This window comes from Hipposideros armiger, unplaced genomic scaffold, assembly GCF_001890085.2.
Source record: "Hipposideros armiger isolate ML-2016 unplaced genomic scaffold, ASM189008v1 scaffold_186, whole genome shotgun sequence".
In the NCBI taxonomy this organism is placed as follows: Eukaryota; Metazoa; Chordata; class Mammalia; order Chiroptera; family Hipposideridae; genus Hipposideros; species Hipposideros armiger.
The window spans coordinates 2,536,110-2,557,307 of record NW_017731536.1 but is presented as its reverse complement, the minus strand read 5'-3'; the positions used below and the strand labels follow the sequence as shown (position 1 = coordinate 2,557,307).

At 50.0% G+C, this 21,198-nt stretch overlaps 1 protein-coding gene across 1 annotated transcript in view; it reads left to right on the top strand.

Moving 5' to 3' along the window:
- Nucleotides 1–21,198, top strand: part of SMAD7 (SMAD family member 7) — a 31,575-nt gene that overhangs the window by 3,077 nt on the left and 7,300 nt on the right. Inside the window, exons 2-3 of the mRNA XM_019652763.1 lie at nt 476–529; nt 6,184–6,258. Coding sequence (XP_019508308.1) covers nt 476–529; nt 6,184–6,258 — 129 coding nt within the window. The remainder of the gene's footprint in view (nt 1–475; nt 530–6,183; nt 6,259–21,198) is intronic.

Genomic DNA, 21,198 nt, shown 5'->3' with positions numbered 1-21,198 from the left:
AACTAAGTTGACAAGACTACTCTGGCTCTCTGAGAACCATTCTCTTGGGTGAGGGAAATGGGGTCCCAGCTCCCTCACCTTGTACCCCTCTCAACGCGGAGGGCGGTGGATGCAGAGGCCGAAGTTCGGGGACGGGGGCGGGGAGGGGGGCCTCTGTCGACCCCGGCTCTGGGAACTGTGAAGTGCGCGGCCTGGCTGAGTCGCGGCGGAGCGGGTCGTTTCCTGCCGGTCAGACTGAGCGCGGCGGCGGCGGCGGCCGCAGACGTGGAGGAGCGGAGCGCCGAGGCTGGCGCCAGGCGGCCTCTTTTGTTTATCTGACAGCTAAATATCAAGGCAATCACCGCCTCGCGGCCCTGCCTCCAAACCCCACAGCTAAGACAAACAGTTGGGCTAAAAGAATGCCTCTGTTATCATAAGTTTCTATCTCTCTTTCTCATGGCTCGGCCTTTATTTTCTCTTACTTTTTTAATTCCAGAGTCTCCCCCTCCTCCTTACTCCAGATACCCGATGGATTTTCTCAAACCAACTGGTGAGTAGATAATTTAAAAAATATCCTTCCTCTCTTAAGTTAGAAACGGAGCCTCTCGAACGCGGGTTTTTATGTCCAGGCAGCGGCTTGGGGAGGCGCTGGGTTTGCGCGGAGGTGATTATAGGTTTTTTCTGTTAGAAGTTTGGTAGATTTTTCTGTTCTTGTTGTGGATGGAGATTATAGTATACACATTTTTTTCCCCTCAAAAACATTATCTAGGTATATTTTGCAATTTGTTCCTTTTTTCATATAGTTGCGCGCTATGACCTAAGTTGGCTGAGTTCTAACACGTGGAATTTGATCCACACAGAAGTGTCTGGGGAACCAAATAAGACAGGTTGACGGGAAAATTTGGAGACTTTGAGTGCCAGAAGAGTCAGTGGGAAGAATGGATATAATTCGATTGAAGGGAAAGCAGTTTTAAAAGGTGCAGAGAAGACTTTGGCTTGGAGGAAGAGATTAGAAAATATAAGAAATAAAGGCAACACCTCTGCCCTGGTCCCCTGCAAGTCAGCACTCCTCCCGGGTTTTCTCAGAATTCTTGGTAGGTGCTATAAAAGTTTTTAGCATAGCTCTGCCCGCCTGTTGCTTTGTCACCGGATGGCACAGGGCCAGGGCAAAAGCTCATGTGAGACTGGCACCAGTCCTGTTGCGGTTGTCTGCATTCGACTGGCTGGCAGTGCAGGGGCTCACCCTATGGAACTAACAGTGCTGGGGGTGGGGTGAGGAGGGGGGGAGGGTCAGCAAAACGGGGGTTTGGGGGTGACAACAGGGATGATGGCTCCTGTGTCCCGCAGCCCCTTCTTACAGTGGGAGGTTCATTAGCTGAAAAGTAGGGATTGTAACTTTGAAACTGTGTGCCCTGTAGGCTGGTGCCTGAAAAATGCAATGTTTGTGACTTTGTATTTTGCCAAGCTTCTGGGAGAAGTGAAGGGTTGGGCCTCATTTAGCTCTTGGAATTCTACAGGTCCTTCTGCCTCCTGAGTTTTGGCTGTTGGGCTTTCCCCCCACTAATTAAAAGTTCTGCTGGGGTGTTGTCATAAATTAAATACTTTAATGAACGGTGTAACCAAAGCCCACAGCCCTCCCGGGACTCCACTGCTCCCTCAAGTTGGGAAGGCGTTGCTGCTTGCCTGGTGCCGGTCTAATAAGTGGCCTGCAAAGCATGTGATATTTTGCTTTCGATTTACAAAACACTAGATAAATGGTCATTAATGAGGAGATAACCAGCTCTCTGTTTGTAACAAACGTTAACTGAAACTACCAAGCTCTGTTTTCTCAAAGAGCAACTTGACTAGGTTTTTGACTTTAAGAATTCTTTCAAGAAGTTAGTTCTTTTTCAAGGGGCCGTCTGTGTCCTGTTTTTGTTTTTTCCTTCTGTAGTCTTCAAATTTGGAGGTTTTCCTTAAAAGAGAGAGAAAGACAGACTAGTCACCTTGGCCCTGGGGGTAAAGACAAGCACTGTGGGTAAATGTTCCCAGAAACCTAAAACCATACATAGAAGGGAAAGGGTTACCTTCTCTTGGGTTTCCTGCAAAGATACTGGGATAAATATCTTTTCACCCGATTTAAGCAGTCGTTCTGCCAGGCCAGGACCTCATTTTCAGAGAGTGGAGTGATATATTTATTCATTAGCAAGTGTTGACATTAGGTAGCAAAATGTGTGTAAACAGAGAAGCCACAAAGACAGGAATGTGCCATTTCCAAGGGGGAGAGAAGTTCTCTAGATGAGCCAATAGGAAGTGATTAACCTGCCAATCGGAAACTCAAACAGCTGGTTACTCACCCAAATGCTTTGTTTAAAACAAAGCAAAAAAAAAAAAAAGGAATGAAAAAAGGCTAAGATGTTCAAGGCCTGAGGGTGGTCATGGGGAAGCCCCCAGGGGAGGAACTGAACTGTCCTGACACAGGGAAGGTCTGAGGCTGGAGAGCCCTCTCCACCCCCCAAGTCTGAGGCAGGCTGCTGTGGCTAGCTAGGGGCTTTGAGGTCAGATACACAGATGGGATGCTGCCCCAAGTTTTTTTACTCACCTTATATGTGGGAGGAGAGTATTTGGCTGGGGAATTTAGACCATCCACTTACATTCTTATTAAGTTTCTAAGCCCTGGGTTGAATTTTTGGTCTTGGGTTACTAGGTGAGAACTAGGCATAAGGTTTTACAATGAACAACTGTTAAGATCTTAACCAGTTGTACACCTAAGGGAGTCCTTTCTGTGAAGTCTCCAGCTTGGGAAGAGGCAGTGGGGAGGGGGCGGGGCCCTGCAGCCTTTGGAGGGAGGTAAGGGCTAAAAGCCAAACCAGGAGCTCCATTTTGCTATAGTTCAAGCCATTCCACTGCAGCCTGTGTGAGGGCCTCACCTTTGTAGACCTGGGTGCTAGGTGGTCCCAAGCCAGCAGGATCTTCTGGGAAGAAGCATTAGATATGGCTGAACCTAAAAGTAGGGAGACTGTGGCCTGCCTTGTGGCAATCTGAAATCAGGAACACCCCCTGCTTCCCCCCCCCCCTTCGCACAAGGAATTAAGAGCATGCTATTTGAAATTAGATCTCACTTTGTGGAGTGGGAGGTGGGGGGATTGCTCTGTTGGCTCAGCTCCTTTTGTCCTCTGTATCCGATGGTCTGAAAGGTCTGAAGAATGGCTTGGTTGGGGGTGGGGGGTTGTTGCTGGGTGCACTGTACTTGCTTGCTTAGGCCGGGGACCCAGGTGGCCAGTGCTCATCGGCAGATGGAGCCTCCAAAGCCTAGCTGAGAAGTCTGGGCATCTCGCCTCCCTGTATCTCTTAACTCAGGCTACTCTTAACTTGTTCAGACCTCTTCATAAATCTAGGTGATCAAAGAGTTAAATTAGGTGATTCATTCACTCACTTTTTATTCATTCATTCTGCATGCCTTAAAATGTGATAATTCCAATGCAGTGGATTGGTCTTCTGTGAGCAGGGTTGTGGATTGGGGGGGCAGAGCTGGGTCACTTGGGGTAGTATACTGCTGGTGGCAGTGGTGGCACTGGCTCCTCTGTCCCAGACAGTATTTAAAAGGAAGCCCAGAACTAAGTTGACAAGACTACTCTGGCTCTCTGAGAACCATTCTCTTGGGTGAGGGAAATGGGGTCCCAGCTCCCTCACCTTGTACCCCTCTCAACAGTTCATTTCTTGGCTGTTCCCCACACTTGTGTCTTCTTCTAGGACTGTCTTGCTGCTGGGAGAGGGGACTGCGTCTCCCACAACACCCAGCACTTCCTGGGTGCTTGGTAACGTTTAGCAGGGGATAGGAGCCAGGAATGGCCTCGAGCTTCTGAGTGTGTGCCAGCCTGGGCTCTGGGGAGTGGGCAACACAGGCAGAAGCCGAGACCCTGACTGTGGAGATCTATCTTGGTGGAGCTTTTCTGTGGGTGTGATGGAGGTGTGACCTCTTTGACCTTTCTTTATAAGCCTGGCAGTAGCTCTAGGCCAGTCTGGATAGTACAGAAGACTGTCTCGACCCAGCTACCTGCAGGGAAGAGAGTAAGGACTCTGATGGCCTAGGGAGGCAGCGCTGTGGGACAGGCACTGAACTCTTGGGTATGGCCCAGCTCACTGGGTGGCCCCTTGGGCTAGTCAATGACGCCTCAGTTTACCTTGGTGCCAGTCGAACAGGTATACTTTGCTACTTCACAAGGGTGGTAGGCCTAATTAATGTTTGTAAATCCCTCCTGAGATCAAAGGCGCTACAGAAGGGCAGAGCACCATTTCATAAAAACGCTTGTGGTTGCCAGTGCTGAGCTGCCTTACCTTTGATCTGAGACAGGCCGACACCCTGAATGTGGTCCCAGCTCTGCCCTGAGATGCCGGGCCCTTCCTTTGAAACACCTTGCCCTGGGATTCAGCCAGCCAAAGCTGGGTGGGGGGAGTGGCCATGGATAAGTCATCTTTAATGTGGGGGTGTCTTCCCTTCGGGAGTAAGTAGCAGCCTATCTCGCGACACATGGTAAAGGCCATCAAAGTAGTTTAGAAAGTGCAGGGTACACACCATTTAACAAGCAACTCCATTTCCTGTCTCCACTATTGTTTTCCATTTGATTAAGTGTATCCTGTAAAACTGTATATTCCTGTTAGGAATTATACTTTATGCTGATAAAATGACATCATACATACAGTCTTTTCTTTCTTCCCTGCCTGCTATGACTGCCCCCCCCCCCAACCCCCTCTCCTGTTTAGGAGAGTTCTTGAAAAGTTGTTCTTCCAGCCTAAGAGAGAATGACTGCCAGAGAGGGATTACAGAGAGAGAGAGTTTGGGGAGACAGGCAGTAGAAACCCAGAGGTGGTTTGGGGCTATGTGTAGACCAAGCCCAGCCCCCCATCTCCCTTTATCAGGGATTGGAGGCAGCTGCTAGGCTACTAAAGGGTTCCCACGGGCTACCAGCTTCTGGGCTGCTCTTTTCCTTGGCTTCCTATTGGCCAAGTGGTTCCAGTGGACAGTTGGTAATGCACACCCCAGGGACATCCTGCTAAGGGACCTGGAGTGGGGGACTGAAATTTGCACCATCCACCTGGTGCGTTTGCTGCAGAAAGCTTCTCGCCTGAGCCAGCCTTTCTCTGTGGATTTCCATAGGTCTGGCATTGGCCAGGTGCAGATAAGCTTACAGATCTTGTGTGTTTTTGTTTCCTGGGACTAATTAGTTGTGGTTCGTGGGCATTATTTTTTGTGTTAATTGTTTGGAGGGAGGTTGTCCAGTTTGTTTATTTCTCAGATCTGTCATTAGCCTCATTAACATTTAGGTCGCTGGGCTGAGTACCTGCTGGTGACCAATGATGAAGACAAGCTTATAGTATAGTTAGGACAGACAGGATGTGAAGGTGAAGGATCAGGTAAAGACAGCAGAAGGAAATTCCCAAGTGCTGGGTGCCAGGAAGATTTTATAGGAACTGAGGGCAGGGAGCCCTTTGCAGGTTTGGGGTTGCCCGGGAAGGTTTCCAGAGTATGGAGAGTTTGGACTAGGTCTGGAAGCAGGTAGAACATTTACCCTCCAGCTGGGAGCCTTGCCGAGAATGCTCTGTCTTGATGTGGTGGTGGTGGCTCTATATAGGTGTATAGGTGAGTACAATCCATTGAGTTGTACTTAAGATACGTATGCTTCCCTTTACTTAACATACGTCAATTAGAAAGGAAAAGAAGTCCCTTTAGCCCAACACCTGCCCTGAGAAAGTCCTAAAAAGCTGGGACATCTGTCTTAAAAGGTGAGGGCCATGAGAGGTAGAGAGGCTACTGGATCCAAGCAAAGAGGCTCTGCTCTTAGGTTTTTTTGGGGGGAGAGATGGCGGGGAGACAGCAGCCAGGGTTGAGAGTCAGAACCTGGGCATCCTTTGACCTTGGGAACTACCTGGTTTCCTCAATGGGGGACTTGCAATAAAAAAGAAATTCCAGCCAGTCTGTGATCGACCCTGACTTGACTAATGATTAACTGGCCGCCTGGAGCCCAGACGAGTGACAAGGTGCTGTGGTCTGTCTGATGATGGGCAGCAAGACCTGAGCAGCCCATTCATAATCAGCCTCGTGGCTGGGAGTCAGCCGTTTGGAATGTGTGGTTTCTCTTTAATGGTGTTTAGAATGTGCTTAAAAATTAATCTTGGTGTTTTTTATGTATTTATTTCTTTCTCGTCTCTTTTTCAAATCCACAGCAGACTGTCCCGATGCTGTGCCTTCCTCCGCTGAAACAGGGGGAACGAATTATCTGGCCCCTGGGGGGCTTTCAGGTAAGAGCCTTGCTCGGATTTTTCTGGCAATTTCAAGACCTCGTGAAATTACTCCTGGAGGAATGGGGGCGGCCTTCTGTCACCCCAGCTGGTCTGGAATGAATGCTCACCTTTCTGTGCCTTAAACTGGATGCATCCTCCTTGGTGTGACTCTGGGCCCTTTCAGCTGAAGTCCCTTACATATCAGGACACGGGGCCTACTCCATAGATGCGGAAATGGGGTTCACCTTGGGACTGGTGGTGTGCTGTTTTGTGGTGGTGGTTAAGCAGCTCCTGACTTGAGTGGCTTCCATTTGGTGTCATTAGTTAATAGGTTTCAGCTTTTTAAATTTTTTTTCTTTTGCTCTTGGTTCATTGGGTGCCTTGAAGGGGATGGATATACCTTTCAGGAACCTGCTGAAGACAGATCCTAAGTGTAGGATGGACGTTCAGATTAGATGTCCTTGATGCTTTTCCAGGTCCTAATTCCCACCCAGCTTAGTGCAGGATGCTGTAGTGTACATCTGGGGACAAGAGTGACAGAGTCTGTGCACTGCAGACAGTAGGCGCTAACACCGCTACCCAGGTTTTCCTTGGTGCTGGAGGGTTATGGGATCGGATGAGGGGCATTGGGTACCTTGGACTTGAGAAGAGAGTGACAAACTTGGGAAAACTCATTAGCAATGTAAACAGGAGGCATTTTCATTTTTTTCAAAATATATTCTGTTTCCACCTCTTGTTTTTCCCTATCCAAGTACGTATCACTGGATTTTCTAAGCACTAGCTAAAGCAAGAGGGAAGTAACCTGGCAGGGTGGGGGCGGTGAAGAAATTTCAGCAGAGTTCTGGGCAGTTGTCATTTCTTGCCTTTGGGACATTGGTATAGGATCATGGCAGCTCAGATGGAAGCTGTAAAATTGTCTTTGGGGGGCTGTTGTGCACCTTCTTTTGGGGGGTGGCTGATTGGCCAGCGTCACTCAGGCTCAGGTTCATCCCGGTCAGTTCCCTCTCTGGCTCTCTTCTTCAGGAATTGAGCTTGCTGAGACTGTCTTTAGGGAGACCTTTGTTTGTTTTCATTTCTGTGCAGTATATACTCTGAGTGTTATCTGAGACAGAGGGTATTGTTTACTCAAAGCTCCTAATGAGAACTGGAAAAAGAGGGAATCCAGAGAGGGGAGGGGGCTTGGAGCACGGGGATGGGAGTGGACCAGAGCAGAGCCGAGCGCTGGAGGACGAGGACCTGTAGCAACATGCGAGCTGCCTCTTTTCTGCTTTCGAAGGCTGAGAGAGTTCCTGAAAGAAGGAAGGCCAAGGAGAGGAAAGGGTCTGGGCAAAAGAACACACTCAGGATGTTGTTAGATGGTTTTATTTTTTAAATCCCGAGTGTGCAGGGAGGCGCCCCAGTTCCCTCTGAACCACATGAAATAAGCAAGGGAAGTGGTAGCTTTTGAAAGGGGGCTGTTCGCAAGGTTTGTCTTATTGATAACATCTTGTCTGTCTCCTCTGCTGGAGGAAATGACGACATCAGGCTGAGCCACCAGGCTGAAGGCCTCCTTGCCGGGCTAGCCAAACAGGGTGACCCCACTACACAGTGTGACCCATGCAGTCCCTTCTGAGATGGGTGGGCTTGCGGGTCCAAAAGCTTTTATTTTTCCAGGCCTAGAAAGAAATGGGGAGGGGGGGTAAAAAAATTTTTAACCCCCCCCCCCCCCAGGTAATTGTAACCATTTAGATTAATGAGGAACTGCTTGGAAGGAGTGCTTGCCTCTGAAGAGATCCCGCGGTTTAACAAAACTGCAAAAAAGAAAAAAAAGGGGGGGGGCCTCCACATCCACATGAAAGAGCATTTGTTTTGAATTTTAGCTCTTGATTTACTAATTCCCAAGGCTTCAAAGTTTGAGCTGTTTCTTCTTTCAGTTCAGGGTTGGAGCAGTTTATTAATAATGTACCGTGGGGGGAGATTGAAGAGACTGTGTTTTGGGTTGGTGCCAATTGGTGCGGGGGTATCTGGAGGGGAGGCGATGGGCATGGAGAAAACCCAGGGTTACACCCTTTGCAGCAAGAATGCCCCCCTAAAAGATGATTGTAGTGGCCCAGGTCCAGGGCAGAGGGTTTTGTAAATGGAGAAAGCCCAAACCTCCTCCTTTCCAAGAAGTTGATCTTTCCATGGGGGGGTGGCCTGGGCGTGTCTGCTTTGCAGAGGATGAGGCCATTGGTAGGGGAAGGGGCTCGCAGAGGCTGGAGGAGGGTGGAAGCCTGCTTTGGGGAAGTGGAGGGGGGGCAAGTGAGCATCAAGGTGGGGAGTGGTGAAAGCGCCCACAAGGATTTGCCCCCTTCTCCCCCTTGAAATAACCTCTCTGAGTGTCTCTTTCACAGGCCTGTGTGCCTTCCTGTCCTGCCCTGGCCGAGAGCGGGCTTAATGAATGGGGCTCAGTGTAGGGTGGGAGGCAGGTCGGCAGCGGCAGCCAGAGCTTGATTCTCTTGGCACAGGAAGAAGGGAAAGAAAAAACAGCCGAATGTGAAAATGTGGGGCCTCAGCGGTGGGGGTGGGGGTGTGCTCAAAGGCATGCCCCCTCCTGAAATGCAGGGGTGACTCCAAGGCTGGCCCTTCCCTTTCCTGCGAGGAAGGGGAGTGGGCGGTAGGAACCCTGGGAGCAGGCCCGCTGGCTGCAGGTTGGAATTCCAGCCTTGCAGCGTGGGGCTGGCCGGTGACAGGCCTAGGCCTCCGGGACTAACAGTGAACATACCCCACCCCTGCAAGTTAACTCAGTCTGGGAAAATGGCACATTTTTAGAAGGCTGTGACTTGGTTCCAGGAGATTGTACTTTAATTTCTGACAGCCGGCTCTCCGAGACAGATGGATTGCTTGGTGCATGGTTGTGTGTGTGTGTGTGTGTGTGTGTGTGTGCGCACACGTGTGCGCGCACGCTCGCTCGTGCTGCAGACGTACAGATAGATGGTCCCTTTCAGACAACAGGAGCAGGCAGATGCCCACAGGCAGGCTCGGGGATAGTGGGGTTGGTGGATAGCAGGGCAGCTTCTCCATGAGGATATGCACTTTGGGGGCAGGGGAGTGTTTGCAGATTGGTTTTGAATTGTAACTTTCAGCCTGAGTTAAGCTCTCTGGGTATGGTGCCTTTCGAAAGGCTAGGATTCCAGAAGGGTCCTTGCTGCTGGAATGTGTCTTGGCCTAGGAAGGACCCGCCTTGGGGAGGTTCGACATAGATGGGAAACTTCTAGGTTCAGCTTGGTGGTAGAAATAGAAAGGATTTGCTCCCAGAGCTTTCGCTGTATCACTGGTAATTAAAAGCATGTGTTAGGAGCTGTCATCTTTGCAGCTTTCATCTGGGGTTTCAGGGGAGGGGCGGGGGGTGTCTTTCATTTAGCTTGTCCGCTGTCCTGGTTTGGAGGGGTTGAAAGAAAGATCTCACTTGCAAGTTCTAGGTTAGTTGCCCTTCTTTTATGTATTAAGGCTTGGGAGCTGGCTGGGCCTCAGCCACATGGATCTTGCTGGTTAGGGCAGAGAGTGGAAGCCAGCAGCCACTTAGAGCTATTTCAACTTTCACAGAGGTGTCACCTTGGATTTAAAGGAGGGAGTTGGGAAGCAGTGGAGACATAAGTACTGATAACATCTTTGGGAGTGGGGTTGAGGGAACCCCATCTCTTGGCTGTGCAAAGTCATGCTTTTTGGAGAGACCTGTCCCACCAACCCAGAGAAGACTAACTCCCCTGCTAAGGTCCATGTAAGTCCATTAGTCTGGGTGATAGTGTACTTAGGTCAGCAGCCACTCCAGGAACAATTCTCTCCCCCTCTCCCTTCCTGCCATGCATGGTAGCCTCAGAGGCGAGCCTTCAAAAATACCTATACAACCTGAAAATGCAGCCCTTGCTCAGTCCACAGTCAACCTGGGCTCAAACCAAGTAGCTTAGGAAAGGTAGTTCCATCCTGTTTTCTAGGGAACTTAATTCAGCTGCATGTGAACAATTATTTATTGTTTGGCTTAAGATGGTGATGGCAAACTGGGAATCTGGGCCTGGGTTCCTGTGGCTGTGTCTTTGGTGTCTCCTTCCCCTGCCTGGGAACAAGCAGCTTGAGGTTTCACTGAGCTCTCTAATGCCATTGGCGGGTGGGGGATGGATAGAGCTCATACAAGTGGCCAAGAGCATGGGCTTTGAGGGATGAGTCAGACGCACCAGGATGCGTGACCCTTACCTACCCACTCCCCTATCCCCCGAGGCCTTTGAGAAGTGACAGCCTGGATCTCTAGGGACCCCAATCCATAGCGCCCTAAATGCCGGCATAATGGCTCAGACCTAGGGCCAGCACACCCCGTGCACACCCACTCCGGGGAAGACCAATCCTGGACAGCAGCTCAGCCTGTTGGCTGTCTCATCTGCAATGCTCAAGGTCATCCCCTCACCTCTGGAGAAGGGCTCACTGATAAAGCCCCCTTTGTTCTGGAAAGAAGGAGGTAGTCAGGCAGGGGTTAAATGCAGGGCGACAGCATTCAAAGTCTGGGGCAGATTTGGGCTGTCCTTCCGGCCAGACTAGATGGGCTGCTGTCTCATGCCTCCTGTCCTTGAGGCACAACAACAACAGGGTGGCCAGCGAGGAGAGGGGGAGAGGGACAGGTGAGGGCCAGGTTCTAGTGTATGTAGCTTTTGTCTACAGTCTAGCACACAGGCTACAGTCTAACCCCTCCCCCACCTCGGGCCTTTTCTTAGCAGAGCCTGGCTGTAGCTGGGTGGACTTTCAGACCTATGGGACCTCAATGACAAACGCAGGAGTTGGTGGTGCAGTGAAAAGGGAGGAAATGCCGCAGGATTCAAGATGAAGTTTGTCTTCCCTTTGCATCTTTATTGTTGCTACCGTGCTATACTCTCGCTTCTGCAGTGCCGTAATTGCCATGCTGCCATTGGTTCACTTCAGTTCTAGGCTTAGAAGCTGGAGCAGCACCTTCAAAGCAGGTGTCTCAACCTGGTGTGACAAAAAAGGCACAGGGTGATGGTCCCAGACTTGCCAGCACATTAGAATTTATTGGATTTTCTGAATCACGTCTGTTGTGTGTGTGGGGAGGAGGCTGGTCCCCATATCAGTAGTTTTGAAGCTGCCCAAGTGATTAAAAGGTGCACACAAGTTGGGGAACCCCTGGTGGAGAGGGTACAGGGGTCTGTGTTCCTGCGAGGAGTTTCTTTGGTGGCTTCTCTTTGTGGCTGTGCAGGTTTTCTGCGATTCTGTACAGTACTCCCACTCCTCACCCCTTAACTGTGGTTTCAGTTATTCACAGTAGACCACAGACTGAAAATATTAAAGAGAGAATGTCAGAAATAATTCATAATTTTTATTTATTTTAATTTTTTTTTAGCTGAGCCATCCTGCCACCTGTTGGCAGCTATTGGCAGCTCAGCTCAGGCTGGGAATCGAACCTGTGACCCTGTTGCTCAGAGCTCACACTCTTGAGCAAGCTCTTAACCAACTGAGCCACTCGCCCAGCCCCAACAATTCATAATTTTTAAATTGTGCACCCTTCTGATGAAATCTCGCACCATCCTGCTGTTTCCTGCCCAGAATGTCAGTCAGCCCTGTGTCCAGCACATCCTCGCTGTGTACGCCCCCTAGCAGCCGTCTGGGTTATCAGACTGACTGTCATGGTGCTTGTGTTCAAGTCACACTTATTTTACTTAATAAATGACCCCAAAGCACCAGAGTAGTGATGTTGGCCATTTGGATATGCCACAGAGAAGCCATAAAGTGCTTCCTTTAAATGAAAAGGTGAAAGTTCTCAACTTACAAGGCATTTTATTATCTCACACCATCACAAGAAGAAGGATGAGTATAGTATGAGTGATTTTGAGAGACCACATCCACATAACTTTTATGATACTATGTTGTTTTAATTGTTCATCTCTCACAGTGCCTAATTATAAGTTAAACTTCATCAAAGATGTGTGTATAGGAAGAAACACACTATATATAGGGTTTGGTACTATGCATGGTGTCGAGCCTCCACTGGGAGTCTTGGAACGGATGCCCCATGGATAAGGGGGGGCGACTACTATTTACACTCCCATAGTGAAGAATTTAAGTATCTTGCTCATTGAGCCTCTTCTCTTATAAGACTTTTGCTTGATCTTAGGAACCTGACAAGGTGCATTAACTCTGCACCTTCCTCCACTTGGTTTTGCCGTTGTGAATGACATTGTAAAAGTGACCCATGGGACAGGGTTTCCTTTTGGGCTGGTAAAAATGTTCTGGAAGTAGACAGTGGTGATGGTTGCACCGCTCTGTGAATGCACTCAATGTCACTCATGGTAAATTTTATGTTACACGTATTTTACTACAGTGTTAAGAAGTAGTGACCTGTGGTAGCTTTGAAATACATGCAGATATTTGGATAATCAGTCAAGAACTGACTCCGGAGAATAAAAACCAAGAGACTTCTGTTACGTGCCTGGGATCCACTGTCCATAGACACTTGTTTCCATAGCACCTCTGAGGTCTCCTGGGGTGTTGGGGCACAGTGGTGAGCCGGCTGTCTGACACAGTTTACCTGAGGAAGCAGGTGCATCTCAATGTTGATTTTTTTCGACCTTCCCTTTTCTATGCGGGTTGCAGAACTGAGAGGCAGGAAACTTCCCTGTGGTTTGTTTTCTGTGCCTGACCTTTCTGCAGGGGAAGCCGGTGTATTGGTGCCCTGTGCGCGCGGTGCAGGGGGCTGTCTCCCAGAGTCTGGGGTCCTCCCGACCTCCCCCTGGGTCATTGGGACTCCTCTTTCGGCCCTGCTGCTGGAGCTTCTGGTCAATGTGACACCTCACCGAGGTTCTACGGCTGCCGAGGAGGCGGGTGACTCGCCTGGGAGCCCTCCCTGTGTGGGAGCCTTGTGAAAGGATACTGTACAGCGCGGCCACTGGGAGGTCACCACTGGCCCTACCATCTTTCTCGCTCAGTATTGAATGGCTAGCCCAGAGTCTGGCGGCGTGCCTACTGTCACAGAGAGGCTTCCTCTCTGGGCTATTTTCAGCGGGAAGATATTATTAACTGCTGAGGCACAGTTCTGAATTTAGTGGCTAACACACCAAGAAAGCAACCTTCACCTGGTTGTGGCAACTCTTACCAAAACATGTTGGCTCATTTGGGGGGCTCGGCTGCTTATGGCCCCTCCACTCCTCCCAGTCTTCTTGGGAATCTGGGCCCTAGCCCAGTTCCTGGGGAAGCTATGATTGTGAGATTCAAGATCTGCCATAAAGAGAACGAGGCTTTTTATTAAGCCAACTCTTTAAAGATGTAGAAAACGATGGCATTTATATTCTAAGACGGGAAGATTTTGTGATAGGGACGGGGCCCTGGATGTAAAAAGGAACTTGCTATAGAGCGTAGGACAGTTGTTTGAAACAGGGTGATAACTTTCACCTTGTAAGTGAACAGGAAATATTGGGACAAGACAGGAAATTGCATCATTCCTTTTATGAGAAGAACTCCAGAAAAAAAGCTGTTCGTGAAAGGTAGTGGCTGAGAGGAGACCAGCCCTGTTTTGGTCTCTTCCCCCCCAACCTTCTTCCCTTCCACTCCCACGAGAACTTTTAGGCCATTTTCTTTAAGAAAGAGGCTGTTTGAGAACTTTATGTTATTTTTATTATTTAAAAAAATATTTTACCAGAAGGGTCACCTCCAGTTGAAATGTTAACGGCAGCCTTATTTCCCGGTTTACTAAAGAATCTTTCATGACTTTTTTTTCAGCTTCCTTCCCCAAATGGTGGGGCCAGGCAGCTCTTGGCTGCAAGCGAATTTTGGTTTGGTTTGGCTGCGCAGCCCTCCACACTGAGCCCCACCCAGTGTCATTAGCTCAGTTTTAACTTGCAAAAACAAAACAAAACAAAAAAAAACAACTTACATTTTTTTTTTGGTAGGGGGGGTAGGTAGGAATTTACTTATGCCCTCAGTCTTGTCACCCCAGCATTGTCTTCCCCTAATGGAGGTGCCTGGCATGTGGCAGGTTGGAATTTAGGGCTCCCTTTATTTTCAAGCCACTGAAGTTTGTCCCCTGTGCGCCCCCCCCCCCCCCCCCCCCCCCCCCCCGCGAAAGTCTTCTTAACTTCTGAGACTGTCTGTTTCTAGGGCACTGGTGAGGAGTGGAGAGGAAACAGGCACCAGCACCCCTGGCACAGCTGTGCCCAGTAGCTGAGCTCTGCCCCGAGGGAAGGGAGTCATGTGGCCCACCAGTCAGTCACCCAGAGGCTCTCCCCAGAAAGAGGGCTTGCCACATCCCCACAGTGGTGTGGAGAAGGTGGTATTGACCTGGGTGCAAAAACAGTTTCCACTTACTCATCCCTGGGTGTCTTAAGTCCCCTCTTTGACCCTGTCATTGTTCTAATGACATGGGACAATGCCCCGACCTGTGCGGCCAAGGAGCCATCTTTAGGACGGAGACCAGAAGGAAAGCCATGTGTGTGGCTTGCTTGCTCCCCACTCACCCCTGTGCCCCCCCTCCCCCCAGCTTTTTTCCTTAGCGTGCTGTGTTTTGTTTTCATAACACTACAAGAGCCCTGGGGTGTGTAAAAGCATTGTTGAACAGTCTGTGAGGGTAACTTGTCCAAACAGAGCAGGACGCCAAGGCAGAATGCTGTGGGCAGGTGGTGTGCCCACAGAGGTTGCCGGGCCGGCGCCTGGCTTGGAAACATCTCTCGGGAGCCGCCGCAGCTGTCTGGGAAGTCGCTGAGGACGGCTTCTCTCTTGCCGCCTCCACGGGGAGCCCTGGACAGGTCCTGGGCCTTTGTGACTGACCCCTGCCTGGAAGGCACGCTGCCCTCCCAGGTGAGTTCACACATGCCTCCCTTTGCCAGGTATAAAGGTGGATGAGTCCAGGGTGTTCTTGTGGTTTATTTATGGGAGCACCTACTATGTGCCAGGGTTTTGAGGCATGGAGGCTGCATTTCTTGGGCCTCGATAGAATGAAGGCAGTAGATGTAATGGCTTGTTTGAAGGGGCTGTTGGGTCAAAGAGGCGGAGGGGCTTTTGGACAAGAGCTGTTCCGTCTGGAGTCAGGCAGGAGGCTCAGGACAGAAGCAACCAGGTCTCATGAGCTCAGAGGCAGGCCATGGGGTGAGGTGTTGTAAGACAATGGCAGGGGTGCAGGGATGGCACAGGAGTGACAGACTAAGCATGCTGGGTAGGCACAGTGCTTCTGTCATCCGTTTTGCTCTGCTTTGGTTGTGTGGTCGGTTGTGAGTTGAGATAAAACAAAGCTTGTGGATAAACAGAGGTCTGTCTCCTGCAGTTCTGGTTCCAGGCGCCCCCATCCCCCATTGTGAGATAGCAGAAGGTAGGTTATAATCCAGACCCTGGTAGTACCTGGGGGCAAGTAGAGGTGACCAGCCAAGCACTGGTTCTTCCATGGGACTGCAGCCAGAGAGGTGAGGGGACATCTGGAATGATAGGATTTAATATCTTGACAGCAACAGGAAAGGTGGGATGTCTTCAAAGCCCAGGAGTTTGACTTTCATAACTCCGGTGGGCTTGATTCTCATGAAGACCGACTGGGGATGCACCTATGCTTTTTAACTTAAAATCTGATGGTCAAGGGCATTTCTGCAGTGCCAGCCCGGGTGAGGCCCTGGTCCGCCTGCAAGTTGGGTTTGCACCAAGTCATCTAATACGCAGTTACCAAGGTGTTTCATTTTCGCGCTCATCCTGCCTCCCTCCCTCCTTCCCTCCATTCCCGGGAGGCCAACGGATGGCTCCGTTCTCGGAGTTCACTAATTTAATTAATCTTGTACTTCTGTGGAGCCCCACTGGCCTCTTCTGGCTGCTAGCGCTGGTTTGGCCTGAGGTTCGATCCAGGGCAGAACCGATTTCAACTCCAATTTCATCTTGCAAAGTTGGGAGTTTTCTTTTCAGACAGAAGACAGCTCAGATTAGCCAGGCCAGGGACTGTTGGTGGCTCTCGTGTTTGCTCATTTCTGGATTGCCTTTTTATTTTTTAACTTGGGATGGTCGCTCAACAGGAACAAAAACAGTACGATGCCAGCATACGATTCTGCTTTCAGTAGACTCTCCCCTATCTGCATTTTCCACTTGGAGGTTCAATTATTAGCCCCATCCACCTTCCATTGCTTCCAGTTACCTAGTGGCGTTGGAAGTACCTTCTTCCCTAGTAGGCTCAGAGAACTTCGGAGGCTAGGAAGGGTCAGGAAGAACTGCCACAGCTCAGAAAGCGCTTGGGCCAGCCCAGGGCAGCCTCTTAGCCAGCACGGCCCCTCCCCGTCATTAATCAGTAACCCAGAGGGAAAAGGCACAAGTTGAGTTCTTCCTGTGACCTGGGTGCACAGGACGGTTCTTAAAACTAGATGGGCCCCACCGCCAACTCAGTGGGGTCACACTTAAAATCCTGCTGGGGGATATTTCCTGGGGCAGAGGCCTGGAGTGGGGGGGCCTGCAAAGACTCAAAAGCCTCCCCATCTCAGTGATGGTTATTAGCCCTCCGGGAGGCCCCAGTCCCAGGGTGGTGCTGGGAGAGAATTACAATGGGCAGGAAAGTGCCCTCCAGGTTTCTGTCCCCAGTGGCTGGCCTGCTTTCCAGGCCTCAGCCACCAGCTGGCTGCATGGCCTTGCTTGAGCCTTTTTTTGTGTCTTGGGCCTCAGTTTTCTCATCGGCACAATAAGTGGTTGGACCTTGTTTCCTCAAGTCTTTTTTTGGTTCTGACATCCTGTGACCTTTGGTTCTTGGATTGGTGGGCATTTAGAAATTAGCCCCCCTGTTGCTGAGGCAGTGGGGTAGCTAATGGCCTCATCCGTTTGCGAATAAAGAGATTGTAGTTCTTCCTGTTTTTGGCTTACAAACTTCCAAGAATGAGTGAAAGCTGAGGAATCGTTTTCCAGAAAAAATGCATATGACTACCAACATTTGCATACATTTCCGGGGGCCTTTTGCCTTATGGTATAATCCCCTCTACTCAGGAAAGTCGGTTTAAAGGGACCTCACAATGGAGTTTTAGGGAGAGGCAGGGCTTTTTTCTCTTTCCTTTTCCTTTTTTATTCCCCCCATGGTAAAATAGCATAACATTTACCATCCTAATCATTTTTAAGTCTACAATTCAGTGGCTTTAAGCACATCACTTTGTTTTGCAACCAATACCACCACTCATCTCCAGAACCTTTTCATTTTCCCAAACTGAAACTCTGTCCCCCCAGCCTCCCCTCCCGCAGCCCATGGCAGCCACCACTGTACTTGGTACGAATTTGACTATTCCAGGTACCCTATAGAGGTGGAATCACACAATATTTGACATTTTGTGTCTGGCTTATTTCTCTTAGTGTAATGCCTTCAACGTTCGTCCAAGTCGTAGCCTGTGTCAGAGTTGCCTTTTCTTTCGGATGTATATGTATATTCATGCTGTTTATCAATTTTTCCGTTGATGGACAGTTGAGTTTCCACCTTTTGGCTGTTGTGAATAATGCTGTGAACACGTATAAATAATCTCTTCAAGACTGTTCTGGGTATATACCAGGCTCTGCTCGGTCATGTGGTAATTCTGGGTTGAGTTTTTTGAGACATTGCCATATGGCAGTGCCATCTTGACTTGTGGGTCTGCGTAGACTGATCACATGGGCCTAGGGAGTCCTCACAGCCCCATCATATTCCTGCATGTGCAACTGGGTGGGCTTGAGGGTGAGCCCTGGGGCAGGGGGAGTGAGAGACGAAAAGGGGTGGGGGTGGGGTGGGATGACTAAGTCTGCCCGTGTGTGGGGGGGAGGGGTGGCCTGGCTCGCCACAGTAATACAAGCCAGATTGGAGCCCACATTCATGTGAGGCCCGGAGTCTTCTGAAATGTGGGGCACACGGCACAGAGCAGAGCAGCCAGCTATTGGTGTTGGATTCCAGGGGCCTTGTAATGGAAGTCCAGGGTGGGGAACTCTTCCTCGTCTTTTCGTTCCCTTGGCCTCTTAACGGGAGGGTAGGGGTGGGAGAGCCTGAGAGAGAAGGGGGGGCGGGCTCAGGCCCAGGAGGTCTTGGGTACTCTGGGGGTGAAAGGGCTGGGATGGCTGAACAGTGAGTGTGTCAAAGCTGGAGAGATTAGATTACGGAGGCAGACAGAAGTAATGATTAACTTTTCCAGTCTGCACACTGTCTCCAGTCTGTCGTACTGTTGTTTTTCCCTGTAAGTACAGTGCGGCCCCGGCCTGGCCAGGCCCTGGTGTTGGGTTGTAAAGAAAGGGGGGGAATGAAGGCTGGGAGTGAGCAGGGGGCGGGGAGCCGGGGAGCCAGGCCAGAGAAGGAGGCTTTTCCATCAGATCCTGCATTGGAATTTATTGGCCGGAATGCAGTAAATGTTCAAAATGCCATCCCATCCACAGTTTTCATAATTGTTATGGAACAAGGGGAGCTGGGGGAGGGGAGGGATGAAAAGGACTTTTGTTTCTCACTGTATTTTTCCACATCTTCAGACAGTTTTCCTACCCTCTAGAAAAACTAGAGTTGAGTTGGAGCTGTGTAGGGAATGGGGTGGGGGCAGGGCAGGGCTCGCTTCTGGATCCTGGAATTACCTTCCAGGGGGCTGGAGGTCGGTGTGCACGGGGCTATATTAAAATGAGCAGCTCGGGGCTATATTAAAATGAGGCAGCTCGCTGCAGAGCCCCCAGACCTGCAGAACCAGAACAGCCAAAACTGTCCTATATACCTCTGGGGTTTATGTCCTTTGGGAAATTGGCTTATTGTGCATCAATTTTTAATAAGATTCTTATTGAGCTTTAACATATAGCCAACATACTTGCCAAGTGGTCAATAAAAAGCAGAAAGTGAGGGACCTTTTGGTGGCTTAAGAAAAGGTTCCTTTGTTGGATCCATGTATGGGAGTGTGCATACATCCCCAGTTGGGAATCCACATGTGGAATTTGGGGGAGATCTTTGGACTCTGTCCAGGTGGGAAATCTCTAAACCTGGGTGGTTGGGTTTAGAGATTTCACTTGACCATCTTCCTGTTTTCTGATGGCCCCACCTCTTGTGACTCCCTGGGAGCAGCAAGGGTCATACCCAGTGGGCAGGCTGGTGAGCAGATGGTGCCATTCAGGTCTGGCAAAGCGGGGGGGGGGGGGGTCTGTGTGTGCAGGTGTGTGAACCCCTTTCTGGAGAGAGCTGTTGAGTTATTTGGGGAATAATGATGGGAACTTTGTGGTCCACCGTGGAGTGGAAAAGTCTTGACATTAAAACTTGAAGTTTTAATGAGGCTGGATGCATGCTAAACAACAGCCAGAGAGGCCCATTTACTGTAAATATTATGAATGGAATTGGCTGGACTGGAGTCCCCACCCATCCTCTGAGGCCTCTTGGAGCCGGGCAGAGCTAGCCTCCTCCTCCAAAGGCAGGCGGCCGGGTACATGCTATAATTTGCATGGCTGACGGCTGGGGCACAGGAAGCCGCGTCAGCCGGGCTGGCGAGACAGATGGGAGCTTTTGATTTGTGTGGCTTCCCTCCCCTGCCCCGCTCTACCCTCAATTATATTCTATGATGGCAAAATACTGCTCTTAGGAGGGACCCCTGGGCCGAGGGCCTCAGACTTGGACGTTGAAGGGGCTTTGGAAGGTGGAGGTGGGGCCCATTTGTGGAGCACAGAAGTACACTTTAGCTGTAGTAACAGATTACTCATCATAATTTGTCTGTAAGGCACACTCATGCATTAGTCTTCTGGACTAGCAGGATGTGCCAAATCTGTAAGCTCGGGAGAGTTTGCACGGTGGTAATGGGTGAGAAACTTCTGGGCGCCGAGCCTGGGCGCACATTGGAGCGATTGTGAGAAAGAAGACCCCTCCCCTGGGGACTGACCTTTACCTGAGGGCCATGAATGACAAGACAGAAAGAACACACATTTATAACTCTTTGGTTTAGACATAGACACGGCAGCAAAATCTGACCCAAATCTCTTTGCCTTTTTGATATTTTGTTTTATTGTTGCAAATTAAATGCAAAAATATGCCTTCTTCCCCAAAGTGATTTTCTTACTCTCCAGAAGGCAGTAAAAGTAAATGGAACCAGCATTGTTTAATACTTACTGATTAGGCACATTTGTGAATCAGAGTGTAGCCAGAGAACCGTCAGAGCCAGAAGCGGGCCGGTGGGGCTGTTTTGCCCCAACCCCCTTCATATTTAGTCATGAACAAGTTAAACTGAGACTCAGAAAGAGCTCAAGCCACTTGGCCAAGGGCACAGAGCAGCTCGCTAGTAGAGAAGTCTCTTCTTGGTACGAGGAAGCTGGACCCCAAACTTAGCCCTAGAATAAGCATAGCATTTCCAAAGTGTGTTCTGAAGGACGCCTGTTTTTTCCCCCTGTAGCATTTGCAGAGGAACCCTTGGGGACTGGTGGCTTTAGAGGTCTGAGGTGGCTGCCCACCCACAGGTCACACCCAGCAGTATTCTGGCCTTGACGCCCAAGTTCTGCTCTTTGGCAAGTGAGGTGCGCCTCATTTCCCCTTTTTAACTTGAGGATGGTAATAGTATGAACCTCATAGGACTGTGAGGGGTCCCTTCCAACAGAACCTGTACATGGTAAATGCTTATTAGGGGTAGGTATGGCTCAGAACTGTTCCCTCACGGGGTGGGGAGCAAAGCGGGGGAGGAGTGGTCAGCGTTTTCTGAGCAATTGGTGGAGAACCCAAAGAGAAGATATTCTTCTAAGAGTAAGACCCTCGAATGTAGCTTCAAGCTGGGTGGGCCCTGATCCCTGGCTGCTTTTGTATTAAATTGTCTTAACAGCCCTGTGAGGCTGGCACTGGGAGCTTAAGTCACTGCCATGGTTCCACAGGGGGTGGATTTGAACTGGGGCGGCGGGGTGTGTGTGGGGGAATGTTATACCACAGCCAGAACTCCCTGAGGGGTTAGGATTTGGAGAACTCAGTTAGTTGGGTCGAGGGACCTGAGCTAGTATCCCGGTCTTTGAAGGAGACCCTATGGCACTCCCTGCTCAACCCCC